Source organism: Anas acuta, chromosome Z, assembly GCF_963932015.1.
Source record: "Anas acuta chromosome Z, bAnaAcu1.1, whole genome shotgun sequence".
Lineage (NCBI taxonomy): Eukaryota > Metazoa > Chordata > Aves > Anseriformes > Anatidae > Anas > Anas acuta.
The window spans coordinates 42,042,808-42,061,736 of NC_089017.1; the positions used below are offsets into that span (position 1 = coordinate 42,042,808).

General features: G+C 42.1%; 1 protein-coding gene across 1 annotated transcript; it reads left to right on the plus strand.

The window, feature by feature from the left end:
• The first annotated feature begins 10,372 nt into the window (after nucleotides 1-10,372).
• On the plus strand, nucleotides 10,373-17,651 carry NXNL2 (nucleoredoxin like 2). Its single transcript, XM_068667220.1, has 2 exons — nucleotides 10,373-10,746; nucleotides 17,043-17,651. The coding sequence occupies exons 1-2, from the start codon at nucleotides 10,445-10,447 to the stop codon at nucleotides 17,209-17,211; spliced, it is 471 nt and encodes a 156-aa protein (XP_068523321.1). The 5' UTR covers nucleotides 10,373-10,444; the 3' UTR covers nucleotides 17,212-17,651.
• The last annotated feature ends 1,278 nt before the right edge of the window (nucleotides 17,652-18,929 follow it).

An 18,929-nucleotide genomic window follows, 5' to 3' on the forward strand; every position in this document is an offset into this window, starting at 1 on the left:
GAGATAAATACCTAGTTCTGAAGCAATAATCCTTTAATTACCGGGTCAGATCAAGGCTGGTCCAGTCCCATGCTGTAGCGCTCTTTGCAAGATTGTTCACAAGAGAGAAGGAAGGCTCTGCCTCAGTGCTCTGAGCCACCATAGACTCCTCCTCTTCTAAAAATCTGTTATTTGTTTTTGAGGTCTGAGTGCATCTCACAGGAAGAGTTTGTGGCCAACATGAGTTGTGGAACATGATGTGGTTTCACTGTGAACATTGAAGACTTATGGTTTGACTATTTTTGGGGGGGATGAGGACAAAACTAAACTACCTATCTGTACAGGCAACACATCTGACCTCGTAGCAGCAGCTAACTGACCCATAGAGCCTCCAGGTCCTTACATCCTAGGCCTGACCTCCTACCTCTTCACAGTGCCCCATTTCCAGTGACCAGCTCCTGTGGGTTGGCACCAGCCTGTTTTCAGGATTAACAGCCTCCTGGACTGCGTTGTGATTGCTAGCAAATAACTGAGTAATACCATAAAAGAGGTGTTCCTGGTCACAGCCAAAAGGCTGTCCGTGTGCAGGAGCCCACGGTGGAGCAGTCCGCTCATGAAGGACTGCAGCCCATGGCACAGACCGAAGCTGGAGCAGCACCTGCAGGGCTGCAGCCTGTGGGAAGGACCCCATGCTGGAGGGGAGGAAGAGCATAAGGAGGAAGGAGCAGCAGAGATGAAGATTTATGAACCAATACCAACCGCTATTCCCCATCCTGCCTATGCTGCTGAGGGGAGTATGAGGAGGAAGGAGGCTCAGGAGTGAGGCTGAGCCCTGGAGTATGTATGGTGGGAGTGGGGGAAAGGGGTATTTTTTGGTCCATGTTTGTTACACTGCTATTCTGCTTGTAATTGGCAATGAATTAGAATGGTTTTCACCAAGTCAATCTGTTTTGCCCATGATAATGATTGGAAGGAAACCTCCCTTTCTTTATCTCAACTGTCAAGCTTTTCCATCTTTTTTTTCTTCCGCTGTTCTGTTGAGGAGTGATAGAGAGCTGGATGGAGACATGGTGGCCAGCTGAGGTCAACCCACCTCAAGAGCATAAGAATTTATTCTATTCAACAACCTTATGCATGATGTTTTCTTTTGGCTAGCTAGGATAATTTTGTGTGTACTTGAAAATGATGTAATTATGTGAAACTCAAAGATGACGACAGAGAGACTAAACAGGTAACACCTGAGTCTTTGATGTCTTTCATTCACCCAAGTTGAAAGTTATTCCTGAGGTCTCAAATACTGTTGCTGTTTTCTAAGCCCATATTAACCAGAACAGACCTTCAATCTTATTTCCTAGTTTTTTTCTTTTTAAGTGGCGTTTCCAACCTATGCCAATTATCTGGTGTTAATTATTTCTCAGTAAAAAAAAAAAAAAAAAAAAAAAAAGTGTTTTAATTGTCTTAGCTCTCAGTTTCTAATGGTTTTAAAATTAAAAGGCATGAGGCTAAAGGCATGCAGATGTCACATTTTCTGTGTATGCCTGTACAAGGGGAAGTTCTTTGGGATTGTATAGTGGTTAGACAAAGCTTGTTCAACACAAATAACAGCGACTCTCAGCTTTAAAGTGACATTCCCTTTCTGCAATCAATAAAAGCAGAGATTTGCTTATGAAAATAAGGATATATAGAGAAAACTATCTCTGTATGCATCCTCCTGAGACAAGTGATTGCAGTAGGGTCAATGTGCTTTGCTAAAGCTCCTATGAGGAGCTCCTACAAGCAGGTGTCACAGCTACATTGGCAGCTTGATTTTTTTTCAGAAGAGTATTCTAGATTTCATCCTTGAAATACTTGCATGGGGTTGGCTGTTTTTTGTTGTTGTTTTGTTTTGTTTTTACTTTTTCCCAGGCCTTGGACCTTTATTTGCTAATGAAGGAAGTTATAGAATAGGGGGAAACTTGAACAGGGGGAATAAGAAAAAAAAGTACTCAAATGCATGCTCTGTGTTTGTGTTCATTTTGTGTAGTATGTATCTGTCATGAACATAATAATCTAATAAAACAATAGATCGTTCTGAGTACTCTTTTAAGGATCAAGCTAAATATATATATATGCTGAAAGTATTCTATACATGATAAGCTTTTTATTAGTGTCACCTTCCCTTCTATAAATAAGAACTACACCATCCTTGTATTCTTTAAAATAAAACTCTTTCAAATCATCAAACAATACTGTGAATGGTCACCTGAAATCCTTGCATTAATTAAATTATTCAAAGTTAGTCTCAATAGAGGTTGCTAACAAGGTTGACAGAAGTAGATGCTGGCTGTCCTTTCCATGACTTAAGCACATTATTTGAGTTTTGCCAGAGGTTGTGTTTATATAGAGTGATGCCGTTTACTTTTATATGCGCCTACCAAATTACTGAAACAAAGCAATGGAAGAAAAATACTGGAGTCCCTCCTACTCAAGTCTTTGTGAGAGCCAGGCAGCCTTTCTACATCAAAGGCTCTGGAAACAAATAGGATTAGATGGTGGTTGCTAGCGTCATTAGAGGACTAAACTGGATTCTGCAGGAAGTCTCAAACTGCCCTGCATACCCAGAAAAGCACAAAAATACAGGATCTCATTAATGCTGGATGATTCTGACCCTAGGAGGGATGGAAGAGTCAGAGGTCTCATCACAAAGAGATGTCTAATTACACTAAATAAAAAAGCAAAAGAATGAAGAGGGGAGTGTTTAATTTCAAATGAACATGAGCAGATTTTCATTTCAGTATTTTTCCGTTGCTGCAGGTACAAATGCTGTCACTTGTTGCCATGCTGCTTCTGCTGTGTTACATCCTTCTGAATTGCTTCCCCACTGAACCAGTTTGGAAGTCAGGTATGCTGCAGCACTGACTGGGATAGCCTAACGCTGTTTGGCAGGTTAATACACAGGATGAAGTTAGATACAAAGGATGCTTGAATCAGGATTTTCATACTGTGAGAAGAAATCAGTAAATCTTTGCTAAATTATCGATGCTCAGCTATGTTAGTTTTGAACCCAGGCACCTTTTGATGGCTGCAGTATGTCATTAGGCACATGACAGTTTGAATAACAGTAATAAGACAGGCTCTAATGGTTTTAAACTGAAAGAGAGTTGATTTAGATTAGATATTAAGACAAAATTATTTGCTAAGAGGGTGGTGAGGCACTGGAACAGGTTGCCCAGAGAAGCTGTAGATGCCCCATCCCTGTAGGTGTTCAGGGGCCAGGTAGGATGGGGCTTTGACCAACCTGGTCTGGTGGGAGGTGTCCCTGCACGTGGCAGGGGGGTTGGAACTTGGGTAGTCTTTAAGGTCTCTTCCAACCCAAAGCATTCTGTGATTCTATAATCATACAAAATTGTAATCTAAAGAACCTGTATGCTATTGATTTGGTTAATTTTCCTACTTGAGAAGAAAAAATAGTCATTGTTTCTTCTTTCATTGTTGGAACACAGTGAAGTTGTATAGCGAAGAGCAGATCCAAGAATATTAACTAAGGAACATTCACAAAGTATTTATATTACTGCAATATATAATAATGACCCATGTATTCAGGTTTTCTGATCTCAGCTGAGAAAACAGTGTCAAATGTGTTAAATCTAAAGAGTGCTATGAATATCCTATAACTATTTTAGCTGACAGACTGTACCTGAAAAAAATGAATACTTTTGTCTCAGTATCTTTGTGCAGTGGTCTCTTGTCACACAGGTCACTGTTTAATGTATTGGGTTGAAATCAAAAGGGTTTTCTTCCTTCCCTTTTGGAAGACACTGTGTACACTGTGGAGAGTCATTTTAACTGTTTTCTCATCAATAACTCAATTACAGTAACTCTCTTCTCTAAAGCTTATTACTGTGAAGTACATAAAGGACCTCCTCAATGTCCATGTTGTGGCTGTGAATTAAAAAATAACTGCTTCATGTGGTTGCATCTATTCTTGTTATTTATGTAATTAATTAATCCACTGGCATTTTCCTTCAATCTATGCGTTCCTTCTGTTGGTATCTCCTTAGGGGACTGCCTTTCTGACTAGCAGTTTAAACACAGTGGTATGCCCAAGGGCCAGTTTCTAATCTGACTTTTCAGGGATTACATTTAATTTTGCCCAAATAAAGTTCACCTTGATCAGGTCTGTCACTTCTATTTTTAAATCGGGGTATTATTAAGTAGATTTGTTGTGTTTACTGTATGCTAATGATTAAAATGAATACAAGTCCAACAAGCTCTCACCCACCTAACACTGCCTTTTGGGTACACTTAATCAGTCCTTGCCTTACGTCTTCACTCTGTGTGTACATGGCTTGTCCAGTTGTGTTACACAGGCACATGTTCCCTACGGACTGCTTAAGAATTATGAACCAACTGAAATTTAACAACTTTTCAGTATATACTAGTATATAATATTATATACTGCAAGCGATAACTGGACTTTTTAGAGACTACCTACTGGAAATGTTTATTGGATCAAACCCTTTACTACTTAGAACAGTGCCAGCTGTGGAAGAGGTAGATGATTTTTATCTCAGTTATTTTACCCTGGGACTTACCAGGAGGCTTCCTCTGGATGAGTATTGTTTACAACCTTTCTGATAGCGTCATCTCTGAGCTAAACACCAGTTCCCTTGAGAAAGGCTCACATGTTCCGAATAAAGAGCTCCATTATTATCAGGAGATGGAAACCAGGGAGTAAAATAATCTCAATAGTTTTAGCACCTCTAATGAGAATAGTAGTAAAAAAAATGAGTAGCCAAAACAGGTTCTGTCCTGCTTGGGATGCATCACAAAGTGAAACTTGGTCCATGCTGGTATTACAGATCTGACTTTACAGTCAGATCACAGAATCATCTAGGTTGGAAGAGCCCTCCAAGATCACCCAGTCCAACTTCTGACCTAACACTGACAAATCCTCCACTAAACCATATCCCTAAGCTCAACATCTAAACAACTTTTAAAGACCTCCAGTGATGGTGACTCAACCACTTCCCTGGGCAGCCCATTCCAATGCCTAACAACCCTCTCAGTAAAGAAGTTCTTCCTAAGATCCAACCTAAACCTCCCCTGGTGCAACTTTAGCCCATTCCCCCTCGTCCTGTCACCAGGCACATGGGAGAACAGACCAACCCCCACCTCACTACAGCCTCCTTTAAGGCACCTGCAGAGAGCGATAAGGTTGCCCCTGAGTCTCCTCTTTTCCAGGCTGAACAACCCCAGCTCCCTCAGCTGCTCTTATTTCTCCAGACCTCTCACCAGTTTCATTGCCCTTCTCTGGACTCACTCAAGCACCTCGATGTCCTTCTTGTAGCGAGGGGCCCAAAACTGAACACAGTACTCGAGGTGTGGCCTCACCAGAGCCGAGTACAGGGGGACGATCACTTCCCTAGCCCTGCTGGTCACACTGCTTCTTATACAAGCCAGGATGCCGTTGGCCTTCTTGGCCACCTGAGCACACTGCTGGCTCATATTCAGCCGACTGTCCACCATCACTCCCAGGTCCTTCTCTGCCTGGCAGCTCTCCAACCACTCCTCTCCCAGCCTGTAGTTCTGCTTGGGGTTATTGCGTCCCAGGTGCAGGACCCGGCACTTGGCCTTGTTGAACTTCATGCAGTTGACCTCAGCCCATCGGTGCAGCCTATCCAGATCCTCCTGCAGAGCCTTCCTACCCTCAAGCAAATCAACACACACACCTAACTTGGTGTCATCTGCAAACTTACTGAGGGTGCACTCAATGCCCTCATCCAGATCATTGATGAAGATATTAAAGAGGACCGGCCCCAGTACCAAGCCCTAGCGGATGCCACTAGTGACTGGCCTCCAACTGGACTTGACTCCATTCACCATGACTCTTTGGGCCTGGCTATCCAGCCAGTTTTTAACCCAACTAAGCGTGCACCAGTCCAAGCCACGAGCAGCCAATTTCTTGAGGAGAATGCTGTGGGAAATAGTGTCAAAGGCCTTACTGAAGTCAAGGTAGACCACATCCACAGCCTTTCCCTAATCCACTAAGCGCATCACTTCGTCATAGAAGGAGATCAGGTTCGTCAAGCAGGACCTACCTTTCATAAACCCATGCTGACTGGGCCTGATCGCCTGATTGCCCTGCAAGTGCCGTGTGATGACACTCAAGGTAATCTGCTCCATGAGCTTCCCTGGCAGTGAGGTCAAACTGACGGGCCTATGGTTTCCTGGGTCAACCTTCCATTCCTTCTTGTAGATGGGCGTCACGTTTGCTAGCCGCCAGTCAACTGGGACCTCCCCCGACAGCTAGGACTGCCGATAACTGATGGAAAGCAGCTTGGCCAGCTCCTCTGCCACTTCTATCACCATCCTTGGGTGGATCCCATCCGGCCCCATCGACTTGTATACATCCAAGTGCCATAGCAGGTCGCCAACCATTTCCTCATGGATAATGAGGGCCACATTCTGCTCCCCATCCCCTTCCACCATCTCAGGATACTGGGTATCCAGAGAACAACCGGTATTGCCGCTAAAGACTGAGGCAAAGAAGGCATTAAGCACCTCAGCCTTTTCCTCATCTTTTGTAACTAAGTTTCCCCCCGCATCCGTTAAAGGATGGAGATTCTCCTTAGTCCTCCGTTTTGCGTTGATGTATTTGTAAAAATATTTTTGTTGTCTTTAACAGCAGTAGCCAGATTGAGCTCCAGATGAGCCTTTCTGATTTTGTCCCTGCACAGCCTCGCAACATCCTTATAGTCCTCCTGAGTGGCCCGCCCTCTTTTCCAAAGATCATAAACCCTCATTGTTTCCTAAGCTCTAGCCACAACTCTCTGTTCAGCCAGGATGGTCTTTTTCCTCAATGGCTCGTCTTTGGGCACGTGGGGACAGACTGCTCCTGAGCTATTAAGATTTCCTTCTTGAAGAGTGCCCAGCCTTCCTGGACTCCTGTGCGTTTCAGAACCACCTCCCAAGGCACTCTGTCAACCAGTGTCCTGAACAGCTCAAAGTCAGCCCTGCAGAAGTCCAAGACTGCAGTTTTTGACTTCGCCAAGAATAGAGAACTTTACCATTTCATGGTCACTCTGCCCAAGACAGCTCCCAATCACCACATCTCCCACCAGTCTTTCTCTATGTGTGAACAGAAGGTGCAACATGACACCTCCCCGGGTAGGCTCACTAACCAGCTGCGTCAGGAAGCTATCTTCCACACACTCCAGAAACCTCCTAGACTGCTTCCTCTGAGCTGTATTGCATGTCCAGGGTATGTCTGGGAAGTTGAAGTCCCTCACGAGAAGAGCTGATAATTTTGCAACTTTTGCCAGCTGCCTGTAGAATTCCTCGACCACCTCCTCATCCTGGTTTGGTCATCTGTAACAGATCCCCACCAGGATGCTTGCCTTGTTGGACTTCCCTAACCTATAAGGACTCAACCTTATAATTCCCAGGCTCAGCCTCAAGTTCCACAACATCAAAACACTCAGATCAAGAGCAGGTGCAAAATAAGACTTTCTGTGATATCATACTGTGTTTTTTTTGTGAATGTCCTGTAATGTCCTGACAAAGATTATCACACTCAGCTTTTTGGGGAAGGCATTTGGTTTCTCAAACATTCTGTAGCTATTTACTATGTAGTTTCAATAACTTTATTATGACTGTCATTGAGGCTTATAACCTAGAGCACATCAGCTAATAATTTATAATTTTCTTTAAATGCTAATATGAGTGCATGTGCCTATCTTCTGTATAGACAAGGTGCTTTATCCATACAACCTTCCACACAAGTTTTATTTTCATTTTTTTTTTTTTTTTCCTGTCCTCTCTTGCTTGTATGTTTATGGAATGGGGAAACAGTCTAAAGTGATTTTGGAAGGCAGTGCAATTTTCTTCTCATATACAAGATCATTGTTTTTACCAGCTGGAAGAATAACCAGAGGGAAATAAGTGGTGGTTGATTTGCCTGGTGGCAGGCTTTCAGCGAGTTACAAATAGAGGGAGCTGCAAAGCACTGTATTATTTATAGCTGTATTCCCTGTCAGCCTGGATTACCTTGTCTGCTTGTTATTTTTGTCACAAACCCCAGTACAGACAGCTGTCAGCTCAAGCCTTTTGCATACAGCTTTTTCTCCCATGGAGCTGTAGGTACCTGGGAACTTTTCCCTGCTTGCCCAGAGGCCTAGAAGACAATCTTGATAAGTCTTTTTGTCATGGAACAGTGCTATTTCTGGTTAACTGGCTTTCTAAAATACAGAGGTGGAATGGTCACAAATTCCTTGGATTGTTGCTTCAGTTCATAATTAACTGAGGAAAAATGTTCTCATTGATTGAAGGAGAAACTGGAAGGAACACCAACAACAAACCTATGGAAGCCTTAACTTGTTTTTCCTGTGACTCTCCAGGCTCCAGAGGCCCTGACTTTGTCCTTTTTCAAGGGTAGTCTCACGAAGGCAGACAGTAGAGCAATCTGAAGGCTTTTGTTAGCTGAACTTCCCTTGTGTGCTATTTTAAACACAGGCAAATTTTTATAACAGCTTTTATCTTCTACTTTGGATATCAGGTGGAAGTCTGAGGGAGAACAGCACAAAACAGCTTTTCAAAACTTAGAGAAACAATTGATAGGAGAAATGCAATGATTACATTGTTTCACATATCACTTCTGTTTTGAAAACAAAATTTGGGTATGTTTTCAAATCCAAACAAAACAGCATAAATCAGCCACCCATGAACATGGATAAATATTGTACATGAATCAAAAACTCTTTCCAAATGCCCACAGCATTTTTTTTTTGTTCAGTGAAATACCAGAATAGTAATTACAAATTAGTCAGATACTATGCCATAAGTTAAAATACTCTGATTCTAAAGAGTAATTTGCACGTATTTAAATCTCTTGTAAAAGAATAATAATAACTAGACTCCTGATTATACCTTTTTAAAGATGCATGAACTTTTGCATAAGAAGCAAGCAGCCTTTTCATTAGCAGTTTATTTGTATTACCCTTGAGTCCTTTAATAAAAAAGAGGTGAGAGAAAGAACAGGTGGATGCATCTCTCAAATCATATCGATCCAACCACGCAGTTACTTTTGATAAAGCATACTTAAATAAGATTGTTGTGTTATTTTTGTGATGCTTCTTTAGGATTTCTCTGACAAACTCAAATTTTTAAAGAGATAACTGGTTTCTTTCACTCAGGACAGAAAGCGAGGGTAACTAACCAAAAAGGTGCGTCAGGTCAAAACTTCACGAAGATCCAGGAAGAAAGGGGCAGGGAGGACCTGTGCTCAGTTTATTCCTGTAATAAGTTAGATTTGAATTTTGACTTCCAGTATTTCAGTTCTTACAGTGCATCCTATACAGTTAGTAGATGTATATGATAGATGGTAGATGATCAGGAGACTTCTGTGGAAGTGGGATGTCATTTCACCATGGACTTAGTTGCAATATACTTAACCACACACTTGTTATGATTAACATTAGTTCCACTCTAGTATTCAGTATTCAAATCACAATACACACTTGTCACAACTCTCTGTTCCCAAAGTAAAATTGACAGATTTTTGAGGGCCAGCAGCTGAAAAATAGGAGCAACAGCCAGCCTAGAAAGCATTTGCATACAGAGTTTTAATGTGAAATATTCTATATGATAGCTCTGTACTTTGATACTTGGAGTATCCATTGTAAATATAGCAGCACTTGGTTTGAGGAATATTGATACTTCTTGTTTAAGCTATACTCTCTTTTAATCAGATGTGTAATTAATGAATATGAGACAATGCATCAGGTGTATCAACCTGTCACATCCCTTTAATTAAATTTTAGAAGTCTTCTACAACCAAGACTTAATTACTTTTTTTTTTTTCTTCTTCTTCAAAAGTTGCATTAGGCAGAAGAGATTGCACACTTGCAATATAATGCTATTTTTATTAATTTCTATCACAGTATCTGGTGGATAAGCAGTATTCAAGCCAAACACGTTAAATGCACTGGAATAGAATGTGACTTTCTACTCGGCTCGGACAGAGGACAGACAGACCTTTATACAAGCAAAATTCAGAACGCTTCCCGTGCTAGAGAGCAATCCAGAGTCAAATACCCAACAAAAGCTGCCAAACTCTTCTGGTGAGACCTTCCCAAGGAGAGAGAGTGAAACCCAGAGCAAGCTGATGAGCCCTGACGTTGGTGCAGCAGGGATTAGTGCTCACACTCATTATTTTCAGTAAGTTGTAAGCCCTGGCCTTCACAGAAAGATGTGAAAAGTCAGCTCAGGGTCAATCCCCCCCCGCCTATGTCCCCGACCCGCCGCCACCCGCCGCCCTTCTGCCCGTTACCGCCCGAACAGCGCCTCACGGCGGGGGGAGGGGGCGGTGCCTCGCCCATCCCGGCGCGGCCATTGGCCAGCTGCGCTGTCAGTCATAGCGGGCGGCTATAAAAGCAGCGGGGCGCGGGGGGTCCTGCTCCCCGGCGCGGGGCGGGGGGCGCACAAGATGGTGGACGTGTTCGCGGGGCGGCTGCTGGTCGGCAGGGACGGGCGCAGCGTGGACGCCGAGGAGGCGCTGCAGAACAAGGTGGTGGGCTTGTACTTCTCGGCCGGCTGGTGCGCGCCCTGCCGCGACTTCACCCCCGTGCTCTGCGACTTCTACACCGAGCTGCTGGAGGAGAGCCAGCCGCCCGCGCCCTTCGAGGTGGTCTTCGTCTCCTCCGACCACAGCGCCGAGGAGATGGCGGGCTACATGCGCGCCATGCACGGCGACTGGCTGGCGCTGCCCTTCCACGACCCCTACAGGCAGTGAGTACCGCGGCGACCCCCGCCCCGGGTGGGTGGCGGGGGGCAGCCGGGAGAGCCCCCGGCTGCAGGGAAATGCAGCTGGGGGGCTCGGACAGGTGCGGGGGGTGCACAGCAGCAGTGAAATCGGGGGTAGTGAATTCAGTACTGCTGAAGGGTGTTTCACCTTTTAATAGTGTACAAGTACACTGACAGAGTCATTGTTACGGCTGTCACCGAAGTCAAGGTGTTCGGGTCACTTTTGAACATGGACAAGGATGTTAAAGCATAAAAAAAATTAGGAGACATAGTTAAAGTTGATGAAGAACACAATTCTAGTGCTTCCAGCAACCTAGAGAGCTCGTTTAACACCAGACCCACACCTGCGTGCTACCCAGGACAGAGCTATCATATTCCTGAGCTGCTCGTTCAGGTCGGTGTGGGTTTACGAACACTGTTTGGTCGGTGCACTTGGAGAACCTCCAGTGCAAACAACCTGAAGCCAGGAATTATTTCATCCTTCCTTGGCTCATTCCTGGATGTCAGCAACCAGTTAGTGCTAGGTCTTTGTTTTTAATGACAATTTCCATTGACTCAAAAACAGACTGTAAAAAAGGAGCTTTTTTTTTCCATAGTTCTCCAAATGCTCCCCAGGCAGTAATTGTATCTAGCAACTACTAATAGTAACAGAATTCAGGAAAACTTCCTGAAGGCAATGTAGTGTTGCATGCAGCACGCTGTTTGGCATAGGCCATGGGAATGCGATTACAGCTTCAGGCTCTGTGGATTAGGGTCTTGTTCCGGACTCTGCTGTGACTTGCCCAAATCATGTGGAATGCAGGTATGGTGGCAACCTAATCGGCTTGTCTGTGGAAATCCTTCATGACCTCCAGACTCATCTACAGAAACATGGCTTGTGCTGCTGGTGCAGCTGCACCAACGTAGCATTTGAAGAAGCTCATGGAAGAACAAAGTAGAGAGAGATAGGAGAAAACAACGATTTTGAAGTGACTTATTGCATTTTACTATAAGGATCTACATGGAAGTGTGTAAGAAGTTTAGTTGGAATTAGCTGGCGATCTGGCTTCAGAATGAACCGCTACGGACATCAGGCAAGATGGATGCATATTTGTTAAACTTCAATTCTGGCTAAATGCTTTGGTTCTAAGAACACAATTCTAAACCTAGTAACAATTTGATATTTTAACACTTTATTAGTTAAAATAGTTTAGCTGGTGACTTTAGTGTTTAAGATACACATCTGCAGCATAGACTGAAGTCCTTTGTAGGGACAAAAGAGGCAACCTGAAGCTGGATAAAACACATTTTTATATCTGGAGGCATGGAGTTTATGGGCGATGAATTTTGGCCGACTTAGAAATAGCCTGTGAGGCGGTGTACAAAGTGTATGTACCTGCAGAGAAGCAAAAATTTGAATTCAGAGCAGGACCTCAGGACTCTCCTGTGCTGTCAGCTCTGACAATTTCCCCAATTTCCCTGATGTGGGGGCTGTATCTTTGCTGCTGCATATCATCTGTGCCATGACTAACAGGAAATACTGCTCTTGGTCCCTTGACTGCTTGTGGCTTTAATGTTGATTCTGCTGCTGCAGGCACAAGCTTTTGATCCTTGCAGAAGTGGGGACAAAGATGATTTAGAAAGAAATAAGCAATAGAAGGAGAGTGGGAACAGAGCAAGAGGAAAAGAAGGGAGGGAGCATTTGTTAACAACTAATGTTAGTAAATGAGGACTGCTGTATACATGATGGTATGTGAGGAGACTGCTGTGTTTATCCTGAGCCCTGCTATCTGCTATGAAATCAGTCATTCTCTGTAGGTAGGTGTCCGTGGCAAGCCAGTAGATCTTCAGGCTGCCAGGCAGACTGGTATTTAACGGCGTACATGGGTGACACACCTCAGTGAAAACTGGAATCCTAAAAAAAATCTGGGAAAAAAGTATGCTTATGTTTTATATTAAGAAGCTTTAGATGAGTAGATGAGTGTGGATTGGCAGCTGTGGGGGTATCTGAGGATGGTGAAACTATCTGTGAGGAGCTGAGCTGTAGCCTGTTCCTGATCTGTCTATTCAGACTGTTATCCCAAATCTCATCAGGCACTAAAACAGAATCACATCCTTACAATGTGCATGCTTGTTAGTCACTTAACAGTGACGTCACACTTAATGCAGTAAGTTTGTTGCTAAAAGAACACACATGGCTGTGGATTACAGCATGCACTGTGGAAGTGGATTAGCAAGTTGTCTACTGCTTTTGAGCAAAAGCAGTTCCAGGTGAAAGCTGTTAAAATTCAAATGTTGCCAAAATTACCCTAGCGTATGAACATGCTATTTATATTCCCAGTCTGATAATGACTTTGCCCCATGTTGTCTATCTCTCGGAAACCCTCATGTGTAGATATGAAACAGGGAAATAAAATTATTCCACATACGTTGTGTTAACCCAGGTATCAGCAAAGCACCACATGACAGCATGTTCATGTTACCCGGCCCAGTGTGCTGGGAGAAGGAATGGGAGTGGAGGAAACTTGTGGTTTGGGATAAAGGCAATTTAAGATGAAGCACATCTGCATACACAAGCAAAGGAATTTGTAACAAGGAATTCATTTAGTACTCCCTGTGGTGGATGTTGATTCATGTCCAGAGAAGCAGGGCTCCATCACACACAGCGTTTACCCAAGAAGAAGACAAATGTTGTAAATCTGAATATCCTTCCTTTTTCTCAGCTGTTATTGCTGAATATAATGCTACAAGGTACAGGACATCCATCTGGTCATTTGGGGTTAGCTGTGTCCTTTTCCAGACTCTTGCCCACCCCAAGCCTCCTTAGTGGCAGGGCAGTGTGAGAAATACAAGACCATGACTGCGCCAGCACTGCCCAGCAGTAGGCACTTCTCACAAGAATCAGAGGCCTAACAGTTGCAATGGCTTCCAGTTTGCCTGAATAATCTTCACATCCTCATTTCTTGTATTTCATATGCAGATGACAGTTGCTCTCTTGTGTGGCCAAGGCCACTTTCAAGGATTTGACTGAAAGTTTCTCTGTGACTAAGCAAAAGTTGCTCATGCAGTCTTTCTTAGCTATCTTTTTTTTTTTATAGCTGCTTCTTCTGAATTGTCTTTTTGTTTCCCTAGTCAGTAAAGACACTATATGTACCTTTACACTTACCTCGGAATATCTCAGCAGCTGATCTTTGAAAATGTTATCATCACTTTATTTTACTGCAAGAAAATTGAATTTCCCTTTGGTATGTGATGTTCCTGCTTGCAGGCAGTGACTTCATAAATTGTCTTTGGAGTTAGCCCGTGGATGGTCCATATAGTTCCCTGGGCAGGTGAGTCACAACATCTGAGATCCCCGTAGGAGAGAGAAAGTCATCTTAAATAGGTTTTCAGAAGCTTTCATAAACACCTCTACCCATATTAATGGTGATGAAGATGCATTATCTGCAGATGTGTTCCTCAGTCATCTTCAGGTCCATTCCTATAACCAGCTGTGCACAACACATAGGACATAGGCAAAATCTGTGTGCATGCTTCAGTCTGGTTTGATGCAAGCAGCCTTCAGTCCAGAGCCGTGTAAATAAGAGGCTGTGCTGGGGTGGATAAGCTGTATATGCATTCCCTTAGCAAAGCAATTGATTAGTTAAATCCAGTCTCCATGGGAAATGAACATCAGTTTCCTACTGTTCTGTTTCTGCTACAATTGTGTTAGGCATCTCAAACTATTTGATTGTCTGCTGAACCAACAAAACACATCTTCCATCTTGTTACTCATACCAGTGGTATGAGGTGATGACCTTTTGCATTCTTTCTACATGAACTTGCTTCAGACTGGTTTATTCCTCCCATTTTAGCAGACTTAAAAACAGTCTGTGGAGATTCTTGGTAGCTTGCTTTTATTCCAGAACTGTCTGAGCAAGCAAACCTGTTGTTAGATGGTTGTATTGTTTCTTCTTTAATATTTCTTGTATTATTGCTCTGCCAACTTACTGTCGGAGCAGTATCCTTCACCTGCTGGGGATTTTCCTTCTCTTGGAAAAAAATAAAGATGGAAAGATGTGTTTCAGGAATGTTTTGTCTGGGCCTGTATTTTGCTGAGGATTTGCTTTTTGTATTTTTAAGACTCCTCATTTCAGTGAAAATGTAGAGAATGTCTATATGCATAACATCTATTATTTCTAACAATGCCTAGAAATGTTTTCTTGCATTCATACCACTAATAATGTGAAATGTCACTTCTCAGGGTGACTAGAAGGCATTTTTTGAACTTGTGCCTTCCAAAATGAACAATACAAATTTAATGGCATCTACGTAGTTTGATTCCTGGGTCTCTGATCTGAACATCTGGATACACGTGTTGAGAGCGTGCTATGGTAGGAAGCAGATAATTTTCAGACTGTCTCACTTAATTTGAAAACAATGGGAAAAGACACTGGTGTGGTTCAGACTTTGTGACAGTCAGTGTGAACATGTTTCCCTGCCTTTTTGTATCCAATAAATAGTTTACTTTTATTTTGACACTGTGTGAAAGTAGTATTTTTTGCTGTTTCGTGTATTTGGAAACAATTTGTTTTTGCAGTGTTGTCATAAGCAAGGGAAGAAACTTCAAATATGCCATCTCTGCTTTTCTGCCTGATTTGGAGTCAGGACTGTGAATGGGTTCTGGAGTTCCTTAAAACATTCAAGGCTCCTATTTTCAGCAGCACGCTCAACAACTATTTTTTTTTGTTGTCCAATTAAATAGAACATGAACTCTGTCCTGTGATGCCAAAAAACAAACTTCTTTCAATTCCCTGTGTTATTAATAAATAAAAGTAATGCCAACAAATTGTTAGTGCTAGTGTGTTTTTTTTAAGTTGTAGTCTCAATATTGTTTTATTTCTGGCTTGTGTCCTAAATTTTCCTTTGTTACTGAAACTAATAATTTACCAGAAGACAAAACTCATTTCTTCTGTATCCCAGTAACATCATTAAGGTGAATTTCTTGTGTAGAAGAGATTATCTTTCTATGAAGATAAATGCACATGCCTTTTTCTCTCTCTGCTCATTATTTTGTCCTGTAGGAAGTAAACAAAAGCTGTTGTTGCTGTTAAACTCTTTTCCCTGGAAATCTTTCATCTTGTCATTTCAGTTTCATATGTCATGATCAGCTAAAATGGTTTAGTAGGTAGTATTCCTCAATTCTCCCTTATCTTTGCATGTTTCTATTATTTACATCTTACTCATATCTTTCAACTCATCTACAGAAACAGTCAGTGAAGTCTGTTTTATGACATGTGGCTGATAGCTTGCTATTTCTGCATCTTCATTTCTGGTGTGTGATTTATAGTCATTCTTGCTGACATCAGTGTTTTTGTTTTTCTTTGGATGTCTTGTGTTCTGTCTCTTTTTCTCCCAAGTATTATTTTACTTCCAGTATTGAGTTTTGTCCCGTTGAAATTCCATCCTTCATAAGTCTTTTCTCACAGATTTTTCTTGGGTTACCTACTCATCAACAGTTTGGAACACTGTTGTTTGTTAGGCTTTTCAACTTTTAACCTGTATTTTAACTGTTTTGTGTATTTTAAGGCAGTCAGTTGTAATTTATCTGGATTTCTCTGTCTCCTGACTTTGAGAAATGGCCACTATCAGTAATGTCTGCATGATGGAGAGAGGAGTTGAATTTTTTTCTTGATCAACTTCTGTGTGGCGCTGCTTCCAATTTTTCTTTTGTTTATGTTTCATTATATAGAAGTCCTGTTTCACTGAAGGAATTTAAGACACTTCTACAATCTCTTCTTACAGTGAAGAATTACGAACCGTACTTTAATGAAGGCTTTAGGAAATACCTTTATGTAGTTGGCCCACTTCAACGTATCTGTACTGGAGTAATAGCTAATTCTAATTTGAGTGAGATTGTTCTCTTGTATTTCTTCCCATCCATCAAAAGCAGACTAGAAGACACCTGGTTCTGGCTAACAAAAACAAGGTGGAAAGGTATGTCACACTTTCCTGGACCTCTTTATGGTCCCCGAGAGTCAGTCTCTACTCCTCTGGAGACTACGAACAGCAGTTATGGGAAGGCTGCTGCAACTCCCTCAGCTAAGTTTCACAATGTAAACTCCCAGTTCAGGTTGGGTAAATGATATTGCAGCCTTGCCCACCTCTCACCCAGTGCTGTGCCTCAAACTCTGAGAAAGTCCAGACACTCGTTCCTTCTGCTCTCCCATGTGTAGCAACCCAAGTACCCTTCATGAGAGACTAGTTTTCCTAAAATGATTCCTAATGATGTCTTTTATTTTTAACTTTTTTTTTTCTCTCAGTGATCTGAAGAAGAAATACAACATTACAGCAATTCCTAAACTGGTGATTGTGAAACAAACTGGAGAAGTCATTACTGACAAGGGAAGAAAACAGATCAGAGACAAAGGGCTATCCTGTTTTCGGAACTGGCTTGAGGGTGCAGATATCTTTCAGAATTTTTCTAGCTAAATATAAGTTGAGAGATGAAATCATGGAAAACTTTGTAGAGCTCTCAAATGATTGTCATCTTCAGAACAAGAAGGGTAAGGCTGCATTATTTATCTTTGCTTGAAAACAAAATTTGTTTTCAACTTGAAGATTAGCTATTCCAGTAAGTCATAAAATGCAGTTTTTATTTTACAATTACTTGTATTGTTTTATCTACTGAACCATGAATGAACCAAAGCACTCCTGATAATACAGAAGAACTTAAAGAGAATAGCCTATTTTAGATGGTAATGAAGAAGCACTATAATATCTATGCAAATAACTTATTTTGCAAAATCTGTACAGTAAAGATCTCGTTCACGAACCTATTTTTCTTGGTGATCTTTTCTGGGGATTAACACATTTTGTCAAGAAAATCGAATTAAATTGTTTGCTTTAATAAACATTTGTGAAGTATACAAGTCTAAAGTTCTTTTTTTTTAACAACCTAATCTGAAAATGAGATGTTTAGTTGTCAGTACTGATGAAATACTTTCTCTGGTTTTATATTTGGGGACATTTATGTAAGTCTAGGTTCTCTTTACCCCTGGATGTCTAAATTTGGCACTGGAAGGTAAGTTATCTCTCCAGTTAACATCATCTTCCTGATCAGGTGGTGTGTAGCAGGTACACACTGTTAGAGTGCCTGTTTTGGTCTGCTGTTATTCTTGGTCTGTAAGCTTTTACTAGCTGCTGAACAGTACCAAGGCAGACCTCCACAAACTCCAGCTGCTCTCACACAAAGTGCAGTATCCCCTCCTCACTGTCCTAGCCTGTGCTTCCCAGAGTCTGCTTCCATTGATAGCACAACTCCAGTTTTGTGAGCTGTCCCACCACACCTGTGATGCCAAGGAGGCCTCTATCATCCCAGGCTTCCAACTTGCCCTGTTTGTTTCCCATGCTGCATGTATTAGTTGAGATGCACCTGTTTGTTGATTCCCCAGAATGGGGTTGATACCTTTCCCCATGAAGCTGTTCTGTGCATACTCCCTTCTTTACATGCCTGTGCCTAAAGTGTTCCCACTTCATCTCTGTGTTGTTGGTTGCAGCATTCTTTCTGTCCTCGTTGCCCAGGGCCTTGGCTTGCCTGTCATCCAGTTTCTTTATTTTTTTTGAGGAATTTTTTTCTGACCATGAGGAATCTCAGCAAGGATGGCCTGAAATTGGTGTGTAGATGATTTTACTGTACCTGTGTCACTCTCCTTTAATGTAGGAAAAAATATTTCTCCCCTGATGAGTGTGTGTCCGTGTGGAAGGAAATGTGTAAAAGAGGTCATGTGCACCAAGTCAAAAAGCAAGTACTCCAGAGAAACTAAGTTATTAAAATCAAAAATATTAGATGTGGCAATTGTTCAAGAGTTGTGAGTCAGAGCATCTCATAACTGTTCTTTAAATGACAACTGTGGGGATACTGCAGGCAACTTCTAATTTTCACTGTGCAACTGTATAAACAATTCTCAGGTTCTCTGCTAATGAATGCCAAGCTCTCTAGTGAATTTTCCGTGAAAGTAATGTGCAGGCTCTGCATGATCTTCTGGGACCAGATAATGGCAAATGCGTTTCAAACAGAAGATGAGAAAAGAATAGTAAAAGTATTTCAGAAAAAGTTTTTACACGTGGTGCCTGAGTGTGGAAAATCATGGCAAGAGCATCCACAGTAACTTATTGGCAGATATTAGGCATCACTTTGACCCAGGTAG

What these genes read in the sequence shown, in the direction of transcription:
- NXNL2 (XM_068667220.1), top strand. Translation starts at nt 10,445, where the DNA reads ATGGTGGACGTGTTCGCGGGGCGGCTGCTGGTCGGCAGGGACGGGCGC. An exon ending in TTCCACGACCCCTACAGGCA is followed by an intron (nt 10,747 to 17,042) that starts GTGAGTACCGCG and finishes TTTTTCTCTCAG; the next exon opens with TGATCTGAAGAAGAAATACA.